Source organism: Hevea brasiliensis, chromosome 6 (genome assembly GCF_030052815.1).
Source record: "Hevea brasiliensis isolate MT/VB/25A 57/8 chromosome 6, ASM3005281v1, whole genome shotgun sequence".
Taxonomy (NCBI): domain Eukaryota; kingdom Viridiplantae; phylum Streptophyta; class Magnoliopsida; order Malpighiales; family Euphorbiaceae; genus Hevea; species Hevea brasiliensis.
This window is the reverse complement of record NC_079498.1, coordinates 95412608-95432444: the sequence shown is the minus strand read 5'-3', so window position 1 is coordinate 95432444 and position 19837 is coordinate 95412608. Positions and strand designations below refer to the sequence as shown.

Genomic DNA, 19837 nt, shown 5'->3' with positions numbered 1-19837 from the left:
TCATTTTTTCTCTCTTTCTTCCCTTTTCTCTCATTTTCTTTATAGCTCTTTTCATTCTCATTTTTTTTATTTATCATCTTTTTTTAACATATTTTCTTCACTATTTTTTCTTACTCATCCATTTTCTTTATATTTTTTTCTCATTTATTTTCTTCTTTATCTTTATCTTTTTCTTTTTCGTATATTTTATTCATTATCTTTTTTCTTTTTCATCTATTTTTTTCATTATTTTTTCTTTATTGTCTATTTTCTTCATCATCTTTTTCTTTCTCATCTTTTTTCTTCTCCATCTTCTTTTTCTTTCTCATCCTTTTTATTTAATTTATTTTTTTACATAAAATAAAAATTTTTGTGAAAATATATTTTTTATTAGTAAATTATTTGTAGTATTAAATTTTAGTAATTTTTTTATTATAATATATATATATATATATATATATATATATATGCATGTTTGTATGTATGTATATGGTAATTTTTTTAGTAATTTGTCTTATAAATATATTTTTATATTTTATTTTTTGTTAATATTTTTATCATATTTTATATTAATTTTTAGCACTAATTTTTGTTAATGATTTATTATTTTAGTAATTTTTGAAAATTTTATTTATTTGAATTTTTTATTTGAAAATTTAATTTTTTAATAATTTTTTTTAAATTAGCAACCGAAAATTAGTTGTAAATAGTAACCGATTTACAAAATAATAGCAAAATTACAAAATTAAAGATATCAAATTTTTTGTAACTAATTATGTTTCGGTTGCTATTAGCAACCAATTTAGGTTGCTAAATCAGTTGCTACTAGCAACCGATAGTTTTTAACCAAAAGTTTTATTTTTTTAAGTTTAATTAATTTAGCAATTGATTTGGTTGTTATAGTTATTTGCAACCGATTTGATTGTTGGTTGCTATTTATAATCAGGCTCATTACAACCGACTGGATCGGTTGCTAAATAAATCAATTAGCAGTCGATTTTAATGGAATCTCTTGCTAATCTTATTTTTTTAGTGGTTGATGTTATTGTTTGGGTTCTGCTATGTTAATATAATTGCTAGATATACTTGTTCTTGTTTCAGTTTTGACATTTGCTTTTGGATTTTTTTTTTTTTTTTTACTCAGCATTTGCTTAAGTTAAATGTGATGGGATAAGTCTGATGTCAGGGTGTAGTTTGAATGATTTTATGCTAAGATTTTTTTCATAAATTGACATTTGCTTAGGTTGAATGTAATGGGTTAGTCTCATAATCAAGGTGTAATTTGAATGATCCTATGTTAAGTTTTTCTTAATTATATTTTATTAATTAAATTCATTGTTTATTAAAAAAATCAGTGAAAATAAATTTATATGTGGGATTACTAATTTATTTTTTATAAAATAACTTTATTTTATAGATAATTACTATATAATAATAAATTAATAATAAAAATAATAAAATATATAAAACGAATAACAAATAAAGTAATTCTAGAAGGCATCAATATGCAAATATATGATGAATTACATAATTTGCGCTGTGCACCCTAATAAGATAATCCCCTATGTTTGCATACTAAGATAAATTTTTATTTAGACTCAGTTCATTATAAATTTAAAATATAAATATGTAAGATTTATATATTTAATAAATGAATTTTATCATATATTTTATATCTTAAATTCATGATAAATCGAGTATAAATAAGGAAAATCTTACATAACAGTACTATTACTGAAGTGTTGGGGCAAATGGGGGCATGGCACTGCTTTCTTGAGTGGCAGACATTCAAAATTAATGGAACCACGCATGCTATAATAGATCGAGATTTAATGTGTACCTTCCATTAATCCTTTTTTTTTTATCCCCTAGCGTTCTTCCATTAGTTGATACCGTGTTTAAATTCTTCTATTGTAAATTTTAATATATTATATTATCATTATAAATATTTAATTATTAAGATATTTTTGAAGATATCATTCATATGTATCATCATTGTCCAGTCATTCTTATATATTCAAATTTGACCAATATGTATGACAGTGTGTTTTGCTTAGTTTTAGCTAGATAAGGTGACAGAGCAATAACTGGGATTCTATAGAAAGAAGAGAGGAATTGATCACCAAGATTTGCTTAGGGATAGCTGTCCTAATGGCATTTTATTTGAAAAGAGAAAGGGAATGGATAAGGGATTTTTTTAAAATAAAAAAAAATAAAAAAAAAAGTGGCTTTTATTTATTCTCCACCTGCAGTGTCCTCTCAGTTGTATTTGGTGGGTTGTCCTTGTCTTTAAGGATAATTGGAAGCACTAGTCATCCACAAAAGCTATTTTATGCCAACCTAATTCTTCTTTTTAGCACAAAAAAGGACTAACCACCCTATAATCACCAAGCACTCTATGCCTAATTTCCACTGCCACCCTTTTGAGGTTAACAGATAAAAGCAGCTATTACAATTCTATCCTCCCAATCTATTAAAATTTTGCCCAAATTGAAGGCACCCTCTTAGTTAAGCTTTCCTTTTTTTGGTTACAAAAATTAAATTATGGTTATTTTAAACAAAAATGTTACTGATTAACACAATTAATAATGATTAATTTATATGTGGGAAATAATATGCAGTGTGTAAAATTCAAGTAGAGGCTGCAAATACAAGCAAGCAAACCTTGGTGCTTCTAAAGTTGAGAGGGAGAAGGAGGTTTTGATAATTTCCACCAAGTGTCATACTCAACACTGTTAGATATCCAGATTAATTACTATATAAATCCACTAACTTCATCGACTTATTAGTGCTCCAACAACAGGAAAGCGGTCTTCTTCACCTTTTCTTTTGCTAATTTGAATACTATATTATACTAAAAAAGCAAAACTAATTTGATTTTCTTTACACATTTAATATATTAATTGTAAAGCATCATATATATATATATATATTTGCATTTTTATCTCCAAGGATTTGCAAACTTTAATTGGTGACTTGAGTGCTCTTTTGCAATACCATAGAGAAGAATTATTATTTGGAAGCTTCATATTTACGCTATTCTCTTGAAACAGCAAAAGAAAGTAACATAATGGGTGCTTTCATGGTTCTCAACAAGTTCACTCTTCTCTTCCTCCTTGCTTCAACTGCATTTCTGTCACCATCTTCTGCAGGTGCTCCATCTTTTTTCATGCCTTCTGTTGCACATCTTTGTAGCGAAAGAAAGGGATATATAACATCAAATCATGCAACTCTCTTCTCTCTCTACATATATACATGCTAGTGCTTTCGCCAAGAAGTACTTTGCTAGGGTTTAACATGCTGTAGTGAACTCTGAGGTCATGAGTTTGAATCCAATCGAAAATCCAAGCTACCAAAAAAAGGAAACATGTTAGCTAACATGCCCTTGTTTAAGGTCCTTTGCTTACAGTTCTAGACGTACATTTGATCAAATATTAACACCATTTTTTGCTTATCTTTTGCAGGTCGACGATCCATGTTTTTGGACAAGTTGGCCAACCAAGTGGATGCTACTATTTATGAGGTTTGTGTAGCTGATGATCATATATATATGATCAGTAATTACTATTTAATACCGTTTTTAATTTCATAGAATATCGATTACTTTTTTATTTGGTAGGAATTATCAAGTAAACCATTAAACCTTGATGAAGCAAGTATCATCCACGAAAGGATTCTGAGAGCTAACACCAAAGACTATGGAACCTATGATCCTGCACCAGCTCTCGTTAAGCCTCCTTTCAAGCTTATACCAAACTGAAGGTTTTAACCATGAAGGGCTGCTGAGTCCAAGCACTTACTAGTATATATATTATATAAATATATTTAAATAAATCAAGAAAGATCTTTCCACTATCAATATATACACCAAATTTTGACCCTAAAGATGGGTTACATATATATATATGTAGTTTATTAGAGAGTATATGCATGTATAATTAAGCTGTGACTATGTAATTAACTATGAATATGCAAAATAATAAATGTTGTCTGTGTTTTTGTCTCTACTAGTGCATTTATTTGCTATTCTGTTGGATGAATTTTACCAGGAAATATTTGTTATATGATCATATAACTTGAATCTCATATAGAACTAGAGAAAGATAGAAAAAGATAGATCAATATAGGGTAATTGATTTTTCTGCTTCAAAAAATAGGACGCATATAGTGTACTTCATATGCATACTCTTGGTAAAACCTCTAACTAGCGTACATATATTAGGGTTAAACTTAATATAACTTAAAAAATACATAAATATGCCATCCCCTCCTCTTCTCTCTCTCTTTCTTTGCTTTTTTCTTATTTTTTACATTTTTTTTAAATTTTTTTTCAAATAACTCCCAGATATATGCTCGTTTGAATTAGATTTTGGACTTAGTTCCTTTGATATATCCTTATTGATAAATCTAGAGCGTTTTATTCCCCCTTAGAAGAGCATGGAGTTGTCTCTCCTTATTATGGAGTTTATTTTGTTAAGTCTCTTCAATAACTCTTGAATCTATATCCATTTAGATCATATTTTAGGTATAGAGGTTATTATCATTGTTTTCAAGTCTACTTATGTATTATATTTTTTTTTACTGAGTTACTTTATTGGTTGGACAAAATTGCAATAAAAGCAAGAGATTTAAATTTAAAGGTTCTTCGATTAAACTCATAGAAAAATTTTAGAAAATAAATTATCGTTGAGTAATTTAATCGTCACCGAGTAGATTGGCCAAATACAAAATTTATGCTTTATGCTTTGTCATATTATATTCCGTCAACTCAATCAAAATCGTTAAATTATCTTCTCTATTATTTTTTCTATATAATGGTTACTATCATTAATTAGTGGAAAATAATAACATGTGGATCTATGATAATTATTAGAAATTATTATTAGAAATTTTAATCATTTGATGATAGTGGGTCTTGAGTATACATTAGATACTTGTTTTTCTTTTTACCTTTTTCTAATTTTTTTAAAGGGGTAATAATTGAAGGGAAGTACTGAGAGAACAATTATTTCCATATCCTCATGAGTGGATTAATTCTAATAATTAAACTGAAAAGCTATATATTCTCTTCTATTATATATATATATGATGATAAGCATGCGCACACTTAACAATTCATAATGAGAGAGAGCTTTTAAAAGTGGTCATGACTTCTAAAAGCATACCATCAAATTTAATTACCATTTCTTTTGGGTTTTGATAATCTATGAAAGTTTCATATTAGTAATATATATCAAATAAAATAAAATAAAATACATCATAATGATACAATATAATATGTCTAAAACATAATTTATATATTAATTTTCAAAATTTTAATCAAATTCAAAAATTAAATATAATTTTATTCAAGTAAATAAAGTAATTAAATTAAATTGCAAAATAATAATTTATTCATTAAAAATATTTTTTCTTTATTTACTTTTCTTTTCTCTTACCTCACTCTCTCTTTCCCCTCTTTCTTTCTTTATAGATGAATTTCTTTTATTTATATGAAAGGTGAAAGCATTATTTTTTAATATATTTAATAATTTCTTTAAATAAACTAATCCTCCAAAAAAAAGGAATTTGAAATAATTTAACCATTACGTTTACCCTACTATATAGCTGATACGTTTGTAACATGCATGGTTAGAGATCTTAATTTCATATGGAATTGAATTTGAATTCATTTTTTTATTTAAAAGAAGAAAAAATAATTTCACTCGATTCCAATCTACTTCAAAATTAATTTTAATCTATTTGATTTTAATTGATTTCCACATGATTTTAATTTTAGATTAAACCGATCCAATTTCATAAAGGAGCGGAAGCATGAAAATGGTTCATGAGAGCATTGAATTACAAAAAATTTTCTTCTAGGGTTACATGCATCATACCACATCTTTTATGTGCCTAATCAATTCAATGCTTAATTGTGTATTAAAATACTTTTCATATGTATTAGGATCTATGTTTGTCATTCTTATTTTTAAATGACTTAATCATATTAAGTCAAGTGTCAAAGCTAGATTTAATCTTGACTTTGATCACCTTGTATGATAGGAAGACAAATGGCAAACTTATATGATGCCATGTGTCACCATCTCATGGTGCCACATGTCACCCTGTGAAATGACCAAATTACCCCTATGTTGTAATTTTGAGTTCTCAACCCAAAATCATTATTTCTTCTCTTCAAATCAATTTATATCAAATATAAATTAATTAATTAATCTCCATTAATTAATTTCTCACAATTAAATTCATATTTAAACACTTTAAATATAAATTTAACTTATACGATACATCAAATAACCTAGATTTGGTTTCAAGTAATGCTAGGGACTTTGCAATCTCATTGCAAACTAAACCTATTTAATTAATTAATTAAACTCTTTAATTAATCAATTAAATCACATTTTACTTGGTAATTATCTTGTGTATGTATGTGACTTACTAGGCTCATCACTAATTGGCAATGAGATATGATATTAACTCTTAATATCATCAAAACTCTTTCTTACCATAAATGATTTCTCTAAATCATTTTAGGCATCTCATAGACCATGGTTGACACCTAGCATAGTGTGTCATGGCCACCCAATCAGTAATAAGGAATACCTTAAATGAACCTTTAATCATAAGTTACCATGCACTAGAATCTCTCTGTTACAAAATCCCAATTCGAGCTGGAGTCATGGTTTATGTCAAACCCCATTTGCTATGAATGTTATGTTCTCTTTTAATTTCAGTTCTTGATTAATTAGATTTTCTTGTCATAAACTCTTTTCTGACTAAATCTGTCTGTCCTGGCCAGGAACTTGAAACATCAAGAACAATTAAATGAATATAGGACTTTATCCCTATTTACTTAGGGTAACAGATTCCATCTTGATCAATACCAACCTCCATATATAACTAGTAGAAGCCAACACATGCCCATATACCCATACACAGTACAAGTATGAAAGCAGTATCAAACTCAAACCACCTATATACAAGATAACTGCGTTATCTCAGGTCTAAAGATTATATGCACTGATATGATATAGACAATGTATTGACAAGAGTAAACTCCATGTGCTTGTCATACGCGTCACTGGTTCGGCCTAGTTATCATGTATAAGTGCTTATCATGTTTGTTATATGGCATGAGACTCACTATTCTATCTTATTTATATCTCATATAAATACATTGGGAACAAACATGATTACAATCTTTCTGGATAAGTCATGTCCTTATTGTGAAGTATCCTCGATTGTGAACCAATTTATGATACTTTGTGCTAGAAATACTGTCACTCATATTCTTAACAACTTAAGAATAAAATTTCTAACAAAAAACCAATGGACCTTTTCTATTATATATAAATACATTATGTAAACGAAAAAGTGAAATTGCCTTTTATTAATAAAATATATACAAGATACATACTAAATGATATACTCTAGAGGATACTACTAACAATCTCCCACTAGCACTAGAGCCATTCATTATAATATCTTAGACCCGTCTTCTCAAGATGTCGGTCTAACTAAGTTTGTGACATAGGCTTCGTGAATGGATCAGCTGGATTTTCAGCTGATGCTATTTTCTGCATGGTTACATTGCCTCGCCCAACTATTTCTCTGATAATGTGGTAGCGCCTTTCTATGTGTTTGGATTTCTGGTGAGACCGAGGTTCCTTAGCCTGTATGACCGCTCCATTGTTGTCACAGTAGAGTGGAACTACTGACTCAATGGAAGAAACTATATCAAGTTCTATCACGAACTTCCTTATCTAAACAGCTTCTTTTGCAGCATCTGATGTAGCAATATACTCAGTCTCTGTTGTGAAATCAGCAGTCGTACTCTGTTTGGAACTCTTTCAAATAACTACACCTCCATTACAAATGAACACAAACCCAGAGGTAGACTTTCTATCATCGATATCTGATTGGAAATCAGAATCAGTATAACCATCCAATTGCAAGTCACCACCTCCATAAATCAAGAATAAATCCTTAGTTCTCCTCAAGTACTTAAGGATGTTCATGACAGCTATCCAGTATTCCAAACCTGGATTGGATTGAAACCTGCTAGTCAAACTAACAGCATGTGCAATATCTGGCCTAGTACACATCATTGCATACATCAAACTTCTAATAGTCGAAGCATATGGAATCCTGGCCATTTTATCTCTTTCTTCAGGTGTCTTTGGAGACATCTCTTCAGAAAGGTGGATACCATGTCTCACTGGTAACAATCCTCTCTCGGAATCAAGCATGTTAAACCTCTTTAAGACCTTTTCCAAGTATAGACTTTGGGATAAACCAATTATTCTTTTTGTTCTATCTCTATAGATGCGAATTCCAAGAATATAGGTTGCCTCCCCTAAGTCTTTCATGAAGAATGTATTTGACAACCATACTTTTATTGCTGTCAACATACCTATGTTATTACCTATTAACAGAATATCATCCACATATAAGACAAGAAAAGTGATAGCACTATCACTAACCTTCTTATATACATATGGTTCATCCACATTTTTGATAAAACCAAATGACTTAATGGCTTCATCAAAATGGATGTTCCAACTCCTCGAAGCTTGGTTCAACCCATAAATGGATCGCTTTAGCTTTGATAAGTGTATAATTTATTAATTTTACTCCCATTACATTTAGTGTTTTTAGTGTGTTTTTATGTTTAATTCAGTTGGTTAAGTATATTTATCATTTAGGCATATGTTTAGATAGTTGTTGGAATAATTGTGTTAAATGAAGAAATTTTCAGCATTTGACATTTGCTGTATTTTTCAGGTGTTTCTAAAGTTGTGGGTCTCCAAATTGAGTGCTGTTTAATCCATTGAAAAGCTAAGATAGAGCACTACAAATGATAAAGAGGGATCAAAGCCCAAATCAGTCTCCAAGGTTGACAAAATGAGCTATGGATCTATTGCAAAAGCCCAGACTTGATGTGTCATGAATAGTTTTAGTATTTATTTTGTATATGGAGTCCAGATGTCCAAATGAAGCAAGCCCAAGCCCAATTGAACCTTAAGAGCTACCTCTACAACTTCTATGAAGGGCTGGACGCGAGATGAGTCCATTTTAATTGTGAAAAACGGCAATAAAGTCATCACTATGGGCTGGACCGTTTGTCTAAACCAGTCCCGATTTTTGGGCCATAACTTGGGCTGTAGACCTTAGATTTAGGCAAATGAGTACCCATTGGAAAGCTAAGAAATAGGGCTACAACTTTTCTGAAGAGGGCAGAGACAGATTCGGAAAAGAAGTCACTGAAAATCGGCTTTGATTTCAGAGACGTGAATGCAGGCTGAAAATCTGTCTTTTGAATTTCAAAACTTTTCCTAGTTTGGTTCCTATCTTTGGGATTAGGTTTTTTATTATAAAAGCATCTTTGGGCAGCAGCCGAACAGAACCATTTAGTAGCCTCTCGATCTCAAAAACACCTTCATTCTCCATTCTCTTTTTAGATTTCTTCTTTATTTTTCTATAAGCCATGAACATGAATGGCTAAGTTTTTAATTCAGTTCAAGGAATTCAAGTTCTTTTGCTTGATTTGTGAGACCAGGTTCTTAATTTAATTTATGTCTTTTTGAATATCTATTGTTTTCTGATTTTATTGTCTTTGATCTATTGAATGATTTGCTAAAAAGGCCTATTAGTTAATTGTTGATGTGATCAATTGCTAGTTTATCTTCATAATTCGTAATTATTGTGTAAGATTGAACATGAGTAGCAATTAGGTTTTATTGATTATGATTCCAGTTTTCGATAATAACCTAAGGAAACAATAGGGTGAATTAAATGATTTATGCTTCATAAATTGTTATTTAGCTTAACTACTTCCTATTCTTAAAGCAGTTATTAATTTGATGATGATTACTTAATACCAATTCAGTTAATAATTAGAGTCAACAAGAGTGCTGGGCTCGAATTGATGAGTATAGGGAAGTCAAGGGTTTACCTCTCTGTTTGGTAAATCTACTTTAAGTTCTATGATCGAATCAATGCATTGGAATGAGAATTACCTTGGACTGAAGTTTGTTTAAATTGAGATTTTCATATTTAGTTCTTTAATTTCTGATTTCTTCTGATTTTGTGTTACAAACCTCCCCCTCCCCCCCCCCCCCAAAATATTTGTTTCTTTCTTTTTCCATTACACAAGTGCATGAAATTTTAGTAATTCAGTCTCTAGGGTTCGACTTGGATTTACCACTTAGTACAGAAAATATTTCATTACTAGTAATTTCAGTTAATTTAATTTCTGGTGGATTCGACAACCATCAAGCTTGCATACCTTGGAACCATCTTGGGATTCAAAACCCCTAGGTTGTTCTATGAAAATATTTTCTTCAATGTATCTATTGAGAAAAGCTGTTTTGACATCCATCTGCCGAATCTCATAATCATAGTATGCAGCTATTGCTAATAGAATCCTAATTGATTTAAGCATGGCAATAGGCGAGAAAGTCTCCTCATAGTCGATTCCTTGCCTTTGGCGAAACCCTTTCACTACTAGTTTTGCTTTATAGGTCTCTACCTTTCCATCAGAATCAATTTTCTTCTTGAAAACCCATTTATTCCCTATAGGTACAATACCTTCAGGTGGTTCAACAAGATCCCAAACTTTATTCTTATACATGGAATCAATTTTGGATTTCATAGCTTCAATCCATTTTGAAGAGTCTATATCTGATATATCTTCTTCATAGGTAAGTGGATCATCTCTATGATCTACTTCTTTATGAGTAAACAACTCTTGTTCATCTTCATAAAGAAAACCATATCTCACTGGTGGGTAAGATATCCTGGTTGATCTGCGAGGAATAACTGTAAATATTTCATCAATAGGTGTAGGTTGACTAGATGGATCTATATCTATCTGATCTGTTGGTTGGTCAGAATTCTCCAATTCTAACTCTATTTACCTTCCTTTGCCCCCTTCTTGAATAAACTGTTGTTTAAGAAATGTGGCATCTCTACTTACCACAACCTTTTGTGATGTAGGCAAATAAAAATAATATTCAAAAGTCTCTTTTGGATATCCAACAAAGCGACCATTTTCTGATCTGGTTTCCAATTTATCAGTGTTCAGCTTTTTGATATAAGTTGGACAACCCTAAATCTTAACATGCTTAAGACTTGGTTTTCTTCCATGCCATATCTCATAAGGTGTGGAAGATACTGATTTTGATGGAATCCTATTCAGAATATGCAAAGCTGATTCTAATGCAAATCCCCAAAAGGAGATTGGCGTATCAGTATAGCTCATTATACTACGTACCATATCTAATAGGGTACAATTTCTCCTTTCAAATACACCATTCAGCTGTGGCATTCCTGGAGGAGTCAGCTGGAAACAATGCCATACTCTTTCAAGTATTCATCAAATTCAGTACTCAAGTATTCACCTCCACAATCTGATCGAAGAGCTTTAATACTTTTTCCTGTTTGATTTTCTACTTCAAATTTAAATTCTTTGAACTTTTCAAAGGATTCATGTTTGTATTTCATCAAATACAAATACCCAAATCTTGATTTATCATCAGTAAAGGTAATAAAGTAATAAAAACCGCCTCTAGCCATTTCTTTAAATGGACCACATACATCACCATGTATTAGCTTCAAAATATTTTAAGCTCTTAGTCCTTGTCCAACAAAGGTTGATCTAGACATTTTGCCCTGAAGGCAGGATTTACAAGTTGAAGTAGGTTCAAAATCCAATGAGGATAAAATCCTCATTTTCTCCAGTTTTGCAATCCTATCTTCTACAACATGACCTAACCTTAAGTGCCAAACATATTTTGAACTTGAGTTAATTTTTATCATGGCATTGCATTCATTTAGATTGCTTGCATTCAATTTGTGTTTATCATTATTATCCAAATAATAAAGACCATCATGTATATAACCCGAGCCAACATATTTATTTCTAAAATAAATATTGCAAACATCATCTGTGAACTGAAATTCATAGTCATTTCTAGTCAAACTAGATATAGAAATGATGTTCTTAAAAACATCAGGTACATATAAAATACTATTCAAACACAAAACATATCCAGACATGTAAAAAGATTTAGATCCTATGGCTAAAGCTTCAACAGTTGAGCCATCGCTAATCCGGAGTCTAACATCTCGAAAACGCAAGCTGCTACTGTTTGCTAGTTCCTGCATATCATCAGAAATATGAGAACTGGCACCAGTATCTAAAACCCAAGCTATAGATGAACTATGAGCATCATCATCATTTAAATAACAAGATACAGACATACCTTGTGAAGGTGTATCCTTCTTGTCATTCAAAGAAGCAAGATACTCTGGGCAGTTCCTTTTCCAGTGCCCATCCTTCTGGCAATGGAAACACTTTCCTTTGCCTCTATCAGCTTTGGTCTTCCCTTTCTATTTGGCTATCTTCTTGGTAGGTCCTGGAACTTGAGGTTTCTTTTTCTTATTGCCCTTCTTCTTGTTGGACTTTCCAGCAGAGGAAGATGCAATCAAAGCTACCTATTTTCCTTTATTGCCCGGCATATTCTTTTGGGCAATAATAAGCATGTTAAGTAAACCAGCCAAGATGCATTCCTGCTTAGTCATATGAAAATTTATCACAAAATTGCCAAATGACTCAGGTAGGGACTGAAGGATCAAATCCGTCTGCAGTTGGAAATCCATGTGAAAGTCAAGATGTTCCAGCAGCTCAATAAGCTGAATCATCTTGTGGACATGATCCCTAACATTCTGTCCCTTAGACATCCTCATACGGAATAGTTGTCTAGATATCTTATACCTAGTATTCTTGCTGTGCTCACCACACAACTCTTACAAGTGAAGGAGGATCTCACTTGTATATTGCATATTTTCATGTTGCTTCTGTAACTCATTACTCATAGAAGCAAGCATGTAATACTTGGCTCTCATATCATGCTCCTTTCACTTGTCCAAAGTATCATGTTCCTCTTGAGTGGCCTCTGGAGGTAAGGGACCAGGAACCTTTGACTCTAGAACATATCCAATACGTTCTAAGTTCAGGACAAGTTTTAAATTTCTTAGCCAATCAGAAAAATTAGGTCCTGTCAACCTATTGTGATCAAGTATGCTCGCAAGGATATTGGATGGTGGTGGTTATTGTGTGCTCATTATTATCAAAAGAATAACTGTAGAAAATAACTAGATTAATTTGTAAATGTATCATGTAATTAACCAAAATGATTATGGTCTTTTAATCAAATTGGTCCTCCCACTAACTTAGCGAATTCTACACTTCCAAAGTAAGAAACGAAAATCCTAGTTGGATGGATTTCTAATGGGTGATTGAATTCTTATAGTCTTATTGATCATCCTCAGGTACATCCATTATTGGAATTACAATAAACTATAAGTGAGCAACTCCTTGCCCATCACATCTCATGTGAGGTTCAATCATTTACTTAACCCCTAATGCTCAAAATCTCAGGCACATCTATTATTGACTTATCTTGCATTAGTTAAGTTGATCCCATTGAGCCAGTAAACATGTAAATAATTTTAATGTCCTCAGGCACATCCATTATTGGCCACCAAACCATTTACATATTTACAACATCTCATGCTTAACAATTATTCTTAAGAAAATCTCTTAAATTAATTGCATCATATGCAAGTATTTAAAATTTCTTAAAATAATTGCCTCAATGGAGGGCCCATGATATAGTTACCTTAATTATATCATTTCCAACTTAATCATTTGTTTGGAAGATTTAGTGGTCGGCTTAATTACTATTATGATCTCACTTTGCATATTATCCAATTAGCACGCATATATCATATACTTGCATACATTCCCATACATCTCATGCATACATGGATAAACAAATAATATGGTATGATCATGGACTTTCTAAAGGATTCAATTCTGAGCCACCAAGAATTGAATCAGGGCATTCCTAGGTGCATTCCATTCATTAATTTTACAAGAGTTGCTGAAGGAGTACATAATCAACACTTGATCTTGAATTCCTACCACTGGTCCCACCAATGTTCTTGACCTCCTTGATCTTCTTGCAATCCAATTACATTGTAATCCTTGGCATACCAAGGCAAATTTACAAGAATATAGACTTTAAAGTCCTCAAATAAATGAAATTACAACCCAAAATTATTACAATATTTATAATACATGCCACCAAAAATAAAATTAATTATTTTACAACCCAAAGAAAAATAAAAGAAATAAATCCAATCACATTGGTCTTTTATTGTCTATGATCATCCATCATGCATATTACTATTTAACAATTAAATAAAACATACATACTAAAATTAAATTGAATATCTCATATTCAACTAAAAAATTCAGATTTGAATCTTATTCAAACAAATTTAAAAATTCATATTTGAATCTCATTCAAACAAATTTAAAAATTCATATTTGAATCTCATTCAAACAATTGAATGAAAATTTAATTGTGTGATTAAAATTCTTAATTAAACAATTTAATTAAGCATGGGCCTAGTTATGGGCCTTAGATCATACAACAATTGCATGATTGAGCCCATAAACAAATGCACCATTGGAAGGCCCAAGAGCATGCGCACCATTGGAGCTCATAACCATGTGAACCATCAAGCTCAAAAACATGCCCCCACCATTGATGATTCCAATCAGCAATAGATCAATCAATCACACAATTAAATTTCAATAATCAATCTAAATGGCAAATATAATGGCTCTGATACCAATTGAAGGAGCGGAAGTATGAAAATTATTCATTAGAGCATTGAATTATAAAAATTTTTCTTCTAGGATTACATGCATCATACCACATCTTTTATGTGCCTAATCAATTTAATGCTCAATTGCATATTAAAACACTTTTAATATGTATTAGGATCTATGTTTGCCATTATTATTTTTAATTAACTTAATCACATTAAGCCAAGTGTCAAAGCTAGATTTAATCTTGACTTTGATCACCTTGCATGATAGAAAGACAAATGGCAAACTTATATGATACCATGTGTCACCATCTCATTGTGCCATATGTCACCTTGTGAAATGACCAAATTACCCTTATGTTGTAATTTTGAGTTCTCAACCCAAAATCATTATTTCTTCTCTTCTAATCAATTTATATCAAATATAAATTAATTAATTAATCTCCATTAATTAATTTCTCACAATTAAATTCATATTTAAACACTTTAAATATAAATTTAACTTATACTATGCATCCAATAACCTAGATTTGGTTTCAAGTCATGCTAGGAACTTTGCAATCTTATTGCAAACTAAACCTAATTAATTAATTAATTAAATTCTTTAATTAATCAATTAAATCACATTTTACTTGGTGATTATCTTGTGTATGTGTGTGACTTACTAGGCTCATCACTAATTGGCAATGAGATATGATATTAACTCTTAATATCATTAGAACTCTTTCTTACCATAAATGATTTCTCTAAATCATTTTAGGCATCTCATAGACTATGGTTGACACCTAGCATAGCGTGCCATGGCCACCCAATCAGTAATAAGGAATACCTTAAATGAACCTTTAATCATATGTTACCATGCACTAAAATCTCTCTGTTATAAAATCTTAATTCGAGCTGGAGTCATGGTTTATGTCAAACCCCATTTGCTATGAATGTTATATTCTCTTTTAATTCTAGTTCTTGATTAATTAGATTTTCTTGTCAGAAACTCTTTTCTGACTAAATTTGTCTGTCCTGGCCAGGAACTTGAAACATCAAGAACAATTAAATGAACATAGGACTTTATCCCTATTTACTTAGGGTAACAGATTCCATCTTGATCAACTCCTACCTCCATATATAACTAGTAGAAGCCAACACATACTCATATACCCATACACAGTACAAGTATGAAAGCAGTATCAAACTCAAACCACTTATATACAAGATAACTGTGTTATCTCAGGTCTAAAGATTATATGCACTGATATGATATATGACAATGCATTGACAAGACTAAACTTCATGTGCTTGTCATATGCGTCACTAGTTCGGCCTACTTATCATGTATAAGTACCTATCATGTTTGTTATATGGCATGAGACTCACCATTCCATCTTATTTATATCTCATATAAATACTTTGGGAACAAACATGATTACAATTTTTCTGGATAAGTCATATCCTTATTGTGAAGTATCCTCGATTGTGAACCAATTTATGATACTTTGTGCTAGAAATACTGTCACTCATATTCTTAACAACTTAAGAATAGAATTTCTAACAAAATATCAATTGACCTTTTCTATTACACGTAAATACATTATGTAAACGGAAAAATGAAATTGCCTTTTATTAATAAAATATGTACAAGATACGTACTAAATGATATGCTCTAGGGCATACTACTAACATTTCAAACCTGGCATGGCATAATCCTAGGCAATAAATTTTTCTCTTGAAATAATATGGTCTCATTTAATCAACTTTTAGACCCCATTTAGGTCACCAAAAACTAACACAAGAATGAGAATAAATGATAATAATTTCCTTTATAAATGTTTAAAAACTCGTTTCTTTCTGTTTTATTTTCACAAATTAGGAAATTTAATTCCCACAATTAATAAAAGAATCATCATTCTTCTTTTAACATGAGAATCAAAATATGTGAACAAAAATTATTATCTTATTAAAAGTTAAGTGCTCAATATTATCCAAATATTTATTGGAATGTTTTAATTTTATATTTTCATTGAAGAAAATAAAACAACAAAAATAGGAAAAAAAAAAAAAAAAAAGATAACGCAAGCTAGCTCTTCTCCTAGGAAGAACTTAGATCGACAAAGCAAAAATACAATGCTTCTATGACAGTTAAAAAAATTACAATAAAAAGACATAAATATTTATAATAATTTTTTACCAAACTTATAAAATTAATTAATTTTTAACAAAATTAAAGCCTTAGTTATTGTAGTTGTATTGATTTCTGTAGCAGCAGAGGATCATTGAGCTGTGGGTATGTATAGCAAGATGATTTGCTGTGCTGAGAAAATTGGTTCAGATGAGTTTTTACTCCATTTCATGGCCCAATTGGGCAACAACCGATCCTTTAACAACTTAACCCATAAACATCGTTGATGGGCATATGCATGATTTGATTAATCCAACCGTAAGACCAATTTTTTAAGCAAATCATTAATATATCTATTAATTGTTTTTAATGATTTGATTCATTGGTGCTCTGAAAAAATGATTTGGTTCATTGGTATTTGTTACAATTAATTTTTTTGTATTAGTGAATCAAATTTAAATCTTACCCATAAAATTTTTAATTTTTTCTGAAAAAAAGATAAATTATTTCATATTTGTCTTGATTTGTAAAATCATGCAGTAATTAGTTAAAAGAATTTAATCCTTCCTTAATTATAGTGTTTTGAAGACATTTATTATGATTAAACCAAAATCTCTCTATATATATATAGATTAACTAATTAAAATTTCTTTTAAATTAATTTAAAATTTATATAAATTTTAAAATTTTGAATAATTGCATTATTATTTAAATGTTTGAATTAAAATGCAAAAAAAAATTGAATTATTATTCCCAAAAATGGGTTAGATTAGGGGAAGTATAGAAAAGGATGTGAGGGGAGATTTGGTAGCCAATAAAGAAGGCTAGTGTGAGAAAAGCACAAACTTGGGTTGACCTACTATTCCAAGTCAGTTGAACATTAATTACGCCAATCAAGTTGTTCGAGTTTGGCAATTTCGTGTACTTCTCTCGTATCATTTAATTATTATTATTATTATTAATTTGGATACGTCTCTCCAGTCTTGCCACCCAATGAAATAATGACATACGACATGTGTTCTAGTTGACGCGTGCACAATACTGCACAAGTAATTGTTTGACTTGAAAAGAAAAAAAACAAATTAACAGTTAGTAATTTCCCCAAATTCCGAAATTTCGCTTATTTTTCAGACATGTTAACGGACACACAGTCAACGACAGTATGGAAAGAGATACAAAATATGGAATTATCTTTCTATTCACTTTTTTTTTTTATTTTTATATAATAATTAAAAAATAATTAAATTATTTAAATTATAATAAAATACTCTTTAATCTATTTAAATTATTTTTTATATCACTTAATTACTCTTATCTCAATTTTTTTTATTAATTTATAATTAAAAAATCTTTATATTATTTAAACTCAATGTTGTATAGTTATGATAATTAAACGAATTAGCTTATAAATTGTAAAAATAAATTAACTTATTTATATATAATAATTTTTAATATTATGATTTAAGTTTGTAGGCTAAAAATTAAAAAAAAAGTTAGAAAATAACTTTTTATTTTGATATTTATAAATTAGTTTAAATAAATATTTTATTGTATTATTTTTATTTAATTTTTAAAATTTTATGATAAATTTTATTTAATATTTTTTTTATTATTTTACTAATAAATATATTTATAAGTTATTTTTTTATTTATCAATTATTTATAAATTCTTTAATTAAATATAAATTTATTTAAAATTTTAAATATTTATAAACTCAAATTAACTTAATATTATAAGTTAATTTTTATAAGTTGACACCATCTAAAAGAAAATTTGAAAAAATAATAAAATAGATTTTAAAAAATTATAGTAATAATTATTTTTTTAATATGTATAAAAATAAAATTAATTAAAAAATTAGTTAATATTTCTTAATCTTTTTAAAATAATCAATAATTTTAAACAAAATAATTTGTACAAATAAAAGTGGATATATATATATATATATATATATATATATATATATATATATATATATATATATATTGAACAAAAGTGGATATATTTTGTAATTTAACGTTTTAATATTGAAAAATAATAAGATTATTTTTCATAAAAATAATATTTTAAATTATTATGTTGTTTTATTATCTTTAAATTTATTAATTGAGTGTTGATGTAACAATTTTTTATTTTTAATTGTTGGCGCATCAGTTTTTATTACTTTAATTTTAAATTATATAATTATGCAAAAGTTTAAATATATTTATTTTAATTAAAATTAATTATTAAAGTACAAAGCTTTAAATTGCATATTTATTATAAAGTATTTTATATTATTATGTTATTTATAAAAAATAAATAAATAATTGTTTCACATTTTTAAGAATAAAATATAATATCTATTTTTTAATATAAATTTTACTCACCGTTATTAAATTTACTATTTTATAATATTATCATCTCTAAACTTTAATTTATAAAAACTTTAATTTATAATATAAAAATATTTTAACATTAATTTAATAAATATATAAACTCTTTTAACCTATTATAATTATTGTCAATTGCAAAATTAAACTTACATATTTTTTAAAAAAATAGAAAAAAAAATCTTAAATACCTTAGCTCCTCTGCCATCAAATAAAAACCTATTTACCTTTCTATTTTTTGGATGAATTACAATAAAATCCCTATATTTTGATCAAATTGCTAGTGGATCTCTATTTTTTTACAATTATATTTTTTAAATACATTGTTATCCTCTATTCTTTCTAATAACCTTTCAAAAGCAATCCCTAAACCATCAATTCTCAATTGCGTAGGTTTATTTTTTTTTAATTCATATATCAAATAATAGGATTCCATAAATACGAAATTTGTTTGATTATATGGGTGAATAATTAAGCCTAGCACATCATACTAGTGCTTAAAAATTGAGTTGTTGTGTAACACTTCAAATTTTTAAATAATTATTTTTATAAATATTAATATTTTATTTTATTAAATATTTTGAAAATTTATTTAAAATTTTCTGAATTTTTAAAATCAGGTTTAATTTTCTGGAGATAATAAATTTCATTGATTTTTAAAATGAATTTAAAGACCACGTGATAAAA

At 28.8% G+C, this 19837-nt stretch overlaps 1 protein-coding gene across 2 annotated transcripts; it reads left to right on the top strand.

Moving 5' to 3' along the window:
- The first annotated feature begins 2947 nt into the window (after window positions 1-2947).
- LOC131180991 (protein CASPARIAN STRIP INTEGRITY FACTOR 1-like) lies at window positions 2948-3853 on the top strand. 2 transcript variants are annotated; one of them, XM_058149302.1, is made up of 3 exons: window positions 2948-3131; window positions 3444-3502; window positions 3599-3853. In XM_058149302.1, the coding sequence occupies exons 1-3, from the start codon at window positions 3050-3052 to the stop codon at window positions 3737-3739; spliced, it is 282 nt and encodes a 93-aa protein (XP_058005285.1). In that variant the 5' UTR covers window positions 2948-3049; the 3' UTR covers window positions 3740-3853. The 2 variants fall into 2 exon arrangements, with proteins under 2 accessions (XP_058005285.1, XP_058005286.1); XM_058149303.1 differs by lacking the exon at window positions 2948-3131 and adding an exon at window positions 3214-3348.
- Window positions 3854-19837: the final 15984 nt, after the last annotated feature.